The sequence below is a fragment of the Scyliorhinus torazame genome, chromosome 10 (genome assembly GCF_047496885.1).
Source record: "Scyliorhinus torazame isolate Kashiwa2021f chromosome 10, sScyTor2.1, whole genome shotgun sequence".
Taxonomy (NCBI): domain Eukaryota; kingdom Metazoa; phylum Chordata; class Chondrichthyes; order Carcharhiniformes; family Scyliorhinidae; genus Scyliorhinus; species Scyliorhinus torazame.
The window spans coordinates 49876332-49885883 of NC_092716.1; the positions used below are offsets into that span (position 1 = coordinate 49876332).

Consider the following 9552-nt stretch of genomic DNA (forward strand, 5'->3'; position numbering starts at 1 on the left):
TGGTGTTCTCACGTGTAATAGTGGTATCCATGTCGATGATCTGGCACGTCTTGCATAGATTGCCATGACGGTTGTGTGGTGTCGTGGTCACTGTTCTGAAGACTGGGTAGTTTGCTGCAAACAATGGTTCGTTTGAGGTTGCGCGGTTGTTTGAAGGCAAGTAGTGGGGGTGTGGAGATGACCTTGGCAAGATGTTCATCGTCATCAATGACATGTTGAAGGCTGTGAAGAAGATGACGTAGTTTCTCCGCTCCGGGGAAGTACTGGACGACGAAGGGCATTCTGTCGGTTGTGTCCCATGTTTGTCTTCTGAGGAGGTCGGTCCGGTTTTTCGCTGTGGCGCGTTGGAACTGTCGATCGATGAGTCGAGTGCCATATCCCGTTCGTACGAGGGCATCTTTCAACGTCTGTAGATGTCTGTTACGCTCCTCCTCGTCTGAGCAGATCCTGTGTATACGGAGCGCTTGTCCATAGGGGATGGCTTCTTTAATGTGTTTAGGGTGGAAGCTGGAGAAGTGGAGCATCATGAGGTTATCCGTAGGTTTGCGGTAAAGCGAAGTGCTGAGGTGACCGTCCTTGATGGAGACGAGTGTGTCCAAGAATGCAACTGATTTTGGAGAGTAGTCCATGGTGAGTCTGATGGTTGGATGGAACTTATTAATGTCATCGTGTAGTCGTTTCAGTGATTCTTCGCCGTGGGTCCAAAGGAAAAAAATGTCATCGATGTATCTGGTGTATAACATCGGTTGAAGGTCCTGTGTGGTGAGTAGGTCCTGTTCAAACTTGTGCATGAAGATGTTGGCGTATTGGGGTGCGAATTTGGTTGCCATGGCTGTTCCGTGCGTCTGGATGAAGAACTTGTTGTCAAAGGTGAAGACGTTGTGATCCAGAATGAAGCGGATGAGTTGCAGAATTGCGTCTGGAGATTGGCAGTTGTCGGTGTTGAGTACTGAGGCTGTTGCAGCAATGCCGTCGTCATGGGGGATGCTGGTGTAGAGTGCCGAGATGTCCATTGTGACGAGGAATGTTCCTGGTTCAACTGGTCTTGTTCCTGGTTCAACTGGTCACAAACACAGTCTTTCAAGCTCATCGCCATATCCTGCATTGTCTCTTTTGGTGTCTCGATCAAGCATCCGTCCCTTTTCTGTGACAACACTTTAAAAAAAATTATTTCATGGATATGGGTGTCACTGGCATGACCAGCATTTGTTGACCATCCTTCATTATCCTTGAACTGAGTGGCTTGCTGTACTACTGTAGAGAGCACTTAAGAGTCAGCAACAATGCTGTGGATCTGGTGTCACATGTAGGCCAGACCAAGTAAGGGCATAATATTTCCTTCCCTAAAGGACATTAGTGAACCTGATGGGTTTTTTTTATTACAGTTACTGAGACCAAGTTTATATTTCAGATTTATTAATTGAATTGCTGTGGTGCAATTTGAACCCATGCCCCCAGCACATTAGTCTGCGCCTTTGGATTACTGGTCTTGTGATGTTACCACTACGTCACCATCTAACCCAAAACACCTGAGAACTGTCATTTGATTTCCTGTAGTTTTTTATTTATTTCCCCATGACTATATACATAGACCTGTCTCTGGGCAGATGTTTAGTATGGCCACCATATTAAGTTAAAGGAAACATTTTAGACATAACCGGCCTGTAAAGTACTGCATTACAAAATTATAAAGAAAATATTGTTGGAGACTCCTTCAACAGCACTTTTGATTTGAGATTACTACCAGATTCTCCAAATGTTCCAAATCCTGAGATCCTGCCAGCTGTAAGGACAAGGGCAGCAGATGCATTAGAGCACCACCACAGTTCAACTTTAAGCCACATGCCATCCTCACTTGGAAGTATATCGCTGTTCCTTCACTGTCGCTGGGTTAAAATCACACTACTACTATCCTAGCAGTGTTGTGGTTGTATGTGAACTATAGGGACTGCAGCAGTTCAAGAAGGTGGCACACCACCATCTTCTTCAGGGCAATTTGGGATGGGCAACAATTACGAGTGGGCCTAGCCAGTGACTTCCATATCCTGTGAACATTTTTTTTTAAATGTCCTGGATTTTGACAGTAGTTGGATAAAATTTGATTGTAAGCAGTGACAAGATATTAAACATAATATTTTTTTTTAAAAACTGAACATTTTCCTTTGTTTTTTTTCAACAGTTTTTAAATTAATTTTTTACATGATGTGGGCTTCGCTGGCTAGGTCAGTATTTGTTGCCCATTCCTAATTGCCCTTGAGAAGATGGTGGTGAGCTGCCTTCTTGAACCGCTGCAGTCTCTGTGATGTAGGTGCACCTATTGTGCTATTAGGGAGGGAGTTCCAGGATTTTGACCCAGCAACAGTGAATGAACGGTGATATATTATCATGTCAGGATGGTGAGTTAACCACATCTTGACAAAATGTTTTGTTTGGTTTAGGCAAAGAAACCGTTATCCTTTATAATTCAGATATGTAATACTATTTGATATGAACTTGTTTGTTGATCTCAAAGCCACAATATATTTATCACTTGTCTTTCCTCAGATAAATGGACCTGGGTTCGCATGAACCCTACAGGAGTGAAGCCATCACCACGTTCCGGATTCTCTCTGGCTGTTTCCCCCAATAACCGTGCTATTCTTTTTGGCGGTGTGTATGATGAAGAGGAGGAAGAAGATATTCAAGGAGAGTTTTTTAATGACATTTATATTTATGATATAGTAAAGAATCGATGGTATGCTGGGAAGTTAAAGGGACTCAAAGGAGAGAAAAAAAAGCGAAGACGGGGAAGAAGAGAGGAAGAAGGAACAGAAGTGAAAACTGAAAAGCAAGAGTTGCAGTGTTCCACAGAAATAGTGAAAGAGGTTGTTACTGAAGATGGTACTCTCATGACTGTAAAACAGGTCATAAGCAACCCTGAGGCCAAAGCAGATACAGAAAGTGAGGAGGAAGAGGAGGAGGAGGAGGAGGAGGGTGCTTGTGAAACTGGCCCCATCATTGAGCCATGTCCCCGGTCCAGTGCCATGGCAGCCATTAAAAATGGTCTGTTTTACATCTATGGTGGAATGTTTGAAGTGGGAGACAGACAGTTTACTTTAAATGACCTTTACTGCATTGACCTGCATAAGATGGATGAATGGAAGGTTCTGGTGGAAACTGATCCAAGTAAGTTTGTTATTTTTACTGGAACCAAGCAAAATCCATATCTCTGTTTAAACGTAACCATTCCTTTATTATTTTGTGGGATGTGGGTGTGACTGGCATGGCCAGCATTTGTTGCCCATCCCGAATTTCCCTTGAACCGAGTGATTTGCTAGACGATTTCATAGGACAGTTACATGTCCTTCAGCAAGTGTGTTGGGTGTCTCAAAAAATTGGTAGAGATGTTTTTTTAAGTTTGTAACTGCATTGAGCAAAAATAACTGTCAAAAACAACCTCAAAGTTAATTCTTAGGAAGTCTATTTGTATCGAGCTGTCACATGGAGCCTCTTTGTGGTTCTTCAGTTCCAAAAATCTGCTTACCTTTTCTTTTTTGAGACATCTGGGGCTGCATTTTTGTTCCGAGATGGAAACGGGTTTGGAGGCAGACATGTCGATTGGTCAGCATATCATCAGTCTTTGAACAGTTTCCCACATCCTGTTGATTTTAGGGTAGGTGGCGTCTGCGGACTGAAGGCTACATTCCCACCAGTGCAGATAGCCAATTAGGATGTCTAAACTGTCAATTTGAGGACCTCTTCGCATGCTGTCTGAATTCTCTGGATGGCAGGCAGCAACCCCCGCCGTCCTCCACCCCCTCACTGTGACTGGAGCCTATAGATGGATGGTGGCAGCCTCTTACCAGAGGCACATCCTGTAAAGCAGCCCAGTATGGATCTGCTGGCCTGCGATGGCCATGGCCACAGGCTGTGGAGAGGTTCCCATCTACAATGATGGTCTCACAGCTGTGGCCACAATATGTTTCATACCCATGTACGAGTCTTCAGGGGGTGCCTTTTGAGGTGCCCTTGTGGTTCCCCCACCTACAGCACCAGTACCAATCTCTTCCATTGGGGCTACTGGCCCCTTAGAGCCTCTGGTGCTTCCCTTGCTTCCGAGCTACAAAAACAGCCCGTGTTCTTAATTGGATAAGGCTCCCAGACGAAGCCCCTTAATTGGGCATCTCTTCAAGAATCTCTTCCAGGAAAACAGCACAACCAGTCCTGGGTTCCCACCCCAGAATTCAGCCTGATGTCGAACCAAAATTTAGCCCCTGAATTCCAACTCAGCCATGGTGTTTTCATCCACGACTGTAAATACTTCTTCCTGGTGCAAGTAACTTAATAAAATGTGACGTCTTAAAAGCTTATGAAATATCTATAGTTTTAACATCCTCATTGGCAGCATTTACTGAGCCTCCACCATCAACTATCTGCAGAATTTATGACACAGACTCCGTCTTTCAGAACTCGAGAGCGCGTCTTGGGATTCATTGAAATGTTTACAGACAGGCTGTGGTCTTTTCAGTGGAGGAGAAAGTGAGCAGGGAAAAGAAATTGGAAAATTAATTATTTCCTGAAGAAATAACCTGAAGAAATTGCTGTGTGCCTGCTGTACTCCTCTTGCTTAAGGCACAAGGCCCTGTGTCAGGCTAATATCGGACCCTTTTAATTACTTGAACTCAGAAATACAATTGCGATGAGTTCATTCAGCTGGTATGCATTTCAGTGTGGGGAGAAAAATCAAATTGGCTCTGCATAATGGCACAACAAAGGCTTCTTTGGTCTAAAAAATGTCTGATTCACTTATGAAGATTTTTTAAAATCAAAGATTGTATTTTTCTTTCACTTGCCTTTGTTCTCTGCAGAGACCCAGGAGTGGCTGGATGAAGATGAGTCAGAGGATGAGGAAGAGTGTGAAGGAGCTGCTGGAGGGGAAGACGAGGAGGAGGAGGAGGACGATGACAGCAGTGAAGAAGAGGGTAAATACTTCAAATAAATCTACATCGTTCTCATGTACCTAGGTGGTTCTTTTGAAAGGTCATGCATGAGGCTTATGAAAAAAGAGCCTGTCATAATATACACCAGTATATCATGGTGCAGACACACAGCAAGACCAATCAACACACAACACCGCAGCCAATCACCAGTTAGAGCACACTCACTATATAGACAGAGGGCATCAGAGTTCCCGCTCATTCGGGATGCAGCTTCTCAGAATGACAGAGCTTACAGCACAGATCACCATGTGCTGAGTGCATAGACTGGTTAGGACAGGCATAGGTCTTCAGTTTAATCTAACATCGTGTTAACCCACAGTGAAAGTATGTTTAACCGTTTCTAACTTAATAAAATAGTGTTGCACTATTTTAAGTGTTGGTGGCCTGTATGTGTTCCACGGATCCAGAGCACCCAACACAACAGAGCCATTGTGACTCTGGTAGTGCTCCTGTTTCTGTATCATGTGCCCTTTGGGTCAAACCTTACTCTGAGTTGACCACATAATTATGACTGATATTTCAATGCAATACTGAGGGAATGCAACATTGTTGGAATTTCTGTCTGACAATTCAAGCAAATTGCACTTTTTCAGGGAAAACCAAAGGGTTTAATTGGCCTGATCAACATTCATCACTCAACCAATGTCACCATAACAGATGAATTGGTCATTTATTTCATTTATTGTTTGTGATGCTGTACTTTGTGCAAAATGACTGCCAGGTTGCCACTAAATCAGAGTGACTATTCATTGATTGTGAAACACTTTAGAACATCCTGAGAATATGAATGGCAAGTCCTTTCTTTCCTGTATAAATGCCAGTTTGCTTGTTCGTCAACAACTTAATTTTTTTCGATCAAAGGATTATTCTTGACAATGAGAATTGATCAATTTATATTGTATACTCACCAATACAATCTGTGGATAAGTGTTCCAAATGACATATAACTGTATTGTGGAAAAATTAAGCTTGCATGCAAAAGACTGATCATATGGTCTGAGCTTACTCCACTGATGACAGTGATCCGACAAATATTAGAACCTTTTTACCTTTCAGTTTTGGGTGTGGGGGTGGGAAGAAGAGCTTTCTTGATTATTTGAAGATATCTTTTCAAATAATTTCTTTTAGTGTTTTGTGCTGATATTTGCAGCCACCATGCCCCTTAATGCTGAAAAATAATTAGATCAGCCTTGAAATTTTTGAATTCTCAATGTATCGACGCTGATAAAACAGTCACTCAGAGGCAATCTTCATTGATGCTTGTACTCTGGTTTTATACTTCCCCATATTGGTTCGGTCTCTGTTGTCCATGTATTTGTGATACAAAACTTTGAAGTATTGTAAACTGTGAGGAGGATTGTGTAGAACTTCAAAAGGATATGGAAAGGTTGGTGGAGTGGGCAGATAGGTGGCAGTTGAAGTTCAATGCAGAGAAGTGTGAGATGATGCATTTTGGTAGGAAGAACACGGACAGACAATGCAAAGTATGGGGTACAATTCTTAAGGGGATGCAGGAGCAGAGGAACCTAGGTGTATATGTGCATAGATCATGGCAGGACAGGTTGAGAGAGCAGTTAATAAAGCATATAGTATTCTGGCTTTATTTATAGGCCATAGAATACAAGAGCTGAACTTATAAAATACTCTAGTTGGACCTCACCTGGAGTATTGTGTACAGTTCTGGATGCCACACTATAGGTAGGATGTGAACACATCGGAGAGAGTGCCGAAAAGGTTTACATGAATGGTTCCAGGATGAAAAACTTCAGTTATGTGGATAGATTGGAGAGGTTAGGACTGCTCTCCTTGGAGAAAAGAAGGCTAAGTGGAGTTTTGATAAGAGATGTTCAAAATTATGAGGAGGCTGAACAGAGTAGATAGGGAAAAACTGTTCCCGTTTGTAAAAGAATCGAGAATGAGAGGGAACGGACTTCAAAATGATTTGCAAAAAAGCAAATCTGATGTGAGAAAAATGTTTCACGCGAGCAGTTCACGTCTGGAATGCACTGTCTGGAAGTGTGGTGGAGGCAAGTTCATTCGAGAGGGCATTCAAAAGGGGATTAGATGATTGATGGCACTAAGTCATAATGCTGATTTGGAGAGCCGGTGCAGACATGATGATCCAAATGGCACCTTTTGAGACGTAACAATTTTATGATTCTGTGTGACCGCAATAGGAGAGACGTCTATGTCCTAAAATTTGAGGAATCTATTCAGCTATCTCAGACAAGATAACATTTTGCAGTTCACCATGTAAAACCCAAACCAATGCATGGATAATTTTATCAGATTTTATTCTGCTTATTTATCAGAGATCGATTTACTAGTCCAAACCACAATCTGCAAACATTAAAATATTTTTAAAACAAATTTCAATAAGAGATGGTTTAATTTTTCCATTGTATGCTTGGTAACATGGACTTTTATGGCAAATATTTCCAGGCCAGGTTAGATTAGTTTAAGCAACAAAAAATATTAAAATTGTATAATTCATTTGTATGATCCAAAGGATGAAATTAGCACTCTACACTTTTTCCATCGCCTAGCTTTTGAAGACTCTGAAGGGTTACTCCCAAACTCAGTTCTATTTCATTTAGAATTTTGGTCACAATATATTGAATGAGAATTCCAGGAATGTGAAGGCGTATCAGCCTTGGCTGTCATTCAGCTTCAGGTATTTTGTCAATGCTCTTTTATGGTTGATCTGAACAACGCTCTTTTATGGATGATATGCTCTGAACAATGTGAACAAAAACAGTTATACTTCATACAAGTACCGAGGTCCACAACATCATTATTGAAGATAAAGAAAATAAATATCTTTAGTTTTTTTCTGACAGTAAGCTTTCATTTTAATTACCATGAAAATATTGATTGAACCATAACATAAAATGGGGATACATGATGATCCAGTGGAGCAGAAATTGCTGTTGCTTTTGAGATTGAGAGAGGATCTGAAATTGTTAATTTCTTTTGCTTTGTCAGGAGATGACCACCCTCCAGTCAAACCAGCAGAGCCTTATTCAGAGTATATGTCACGCACAGAGTCATACTGGATTCAACTGGCCAGGGATAATATGGGCCAGAATGCCAAAGAGAAAAAGACTTTGAAGGTGGCACAGGCAATGGCAAAGACTTTTTATGACGACACAATCTGATGGTCAAACGTTGTGCAGAACTGAACTCCCCCTGCCAGTATTCATTTGTTAATATGCTGCAACTGTTGCCTTTGAACTCAACTGCAAAGTTTATTGTTGATTTAACTAATTGTAATTATTTTATCTTTTCTATTTTGTCAGTTTTGAAGCCGATTTCAGACAAATTCAACGTTACTTTTGCTGTATATTTTTTTTCTGAATCTTAAAATTACAACAGAGGCATTAGCTTTAGTTTCTCAGCAATCCATTGTTTTACTATGATTGTATTGCTTTCTTAATGAGTTTTTCAATCAAATACGTCTTGCATTTTTCTAATTTCTTAACAGAAAAGTGAGACTATTCGGGATTGTCCCTTTCACCTTACTGTGATATAGAATAAAAATAATCTCTCACTTGTTGATCAAGTTTAATTATTAAGTATGTATTTCTGACACAAGACTAAAGGTTATAATAATAAACAGGAAATGTGATTTGCACACGGAAGTTAAAGACAAAGAAATCAACAAGAAAATAAACTTAAATGGTATTTCAGTATTAGGCTAAACCAATAAAATATGTTATGATTCAACAATTATTGTTTCCTTTGCCTGGTGAAAAGGACCACTTCCACACTTCCTATGAATCCAAATATATTATCTATAGAATCCCAACAGTACTGCACGAGGCTATTCGGCCCATTGAGCCTGCACCAACCTTCTGCAAGAGCACCCTATCAAGGCCCACATTCCCGCCCGATCTCCTCAACCCCACCTAAGCTGCACATCTTTGGACACCAAGGGGCAGTTTTAGCATGGCCAAACCACCTAAACTGCACAACTTTGGACTGTGGGAGGAAACTGGAGTACCTGGAGGAAACCCTCCAGACACGGGGAGAATGCGCAAACTCGAAACACAATCACCCAAGATCAGAATTGGACCCAGGTCCCTGACGCTGTTAAGCAGCGGTGCAAACCACTGTGCCACCCGTAGGAACAGAAGTGAGCCATTTAGTCCCATAACCTGTACTATCCATCCCCATCCCTCTTAATACCTTGAAAACTTGATCAAATTACCCCATAAATGTCTAAATTCCCTGTAACAAAACCCTTGTTTGTGTAATTTGCCCTCCTAATTTATGTATCTGTTCATGCCATTATAATAATCTGTGTGGGCCTCCACCTATCTTGGACCTCTACTTTTCCTAGCTTTACATTATTTAGAAAGTACCCTGTTCTATTCCTTTAAGGTTCAAAATACATGACTTCATATTGAAATCCATTTTCTGCAGTTTTGCTCATTCACTTAAGCTATCAATACCTCTTTGTAGTTTTATCCTTCCATCCAGATTTAAATAATGTATCAAGTATCAGCCAGGGCGGTAGCAACTTGTTATTGTATTTGTGTAGCACCTTTACTGCAGTAAAGTATGCCAAGAA

General features: G+C 41.2%; 1 protein-coding gene across 1 annotated transcript in view; it reads left to right on the forward strand.

The window, feature by feature from the left end:
• Positions 1 to 8535, forward strand: part of klhdc4 (kelch domain containing 4) — a 122448-nt gene extending 113913 nt beyond the window's left edge. Inside the window, exons 9-11 of the mRNA XM_072518082.1 lie at positions 2545 to 3165; positions 4848 to 4961; positions 7965 to 8535. Coding sequence (XP_072374183.1) covers positions 2545 to 3165; positions 4848 to 4961; positions 7965 to 8137 — 908 coding nt within the window. The 3' untranslated portion in view covers positions 8138 to 8535. The remainder of the gene's footprint in view (positions 1 to 2544; positions 3166 to 4847; positions 4962 to 7964) is intronic.
• Positions 8536 to 9552: the final 1017 nt, after the last annotated feature.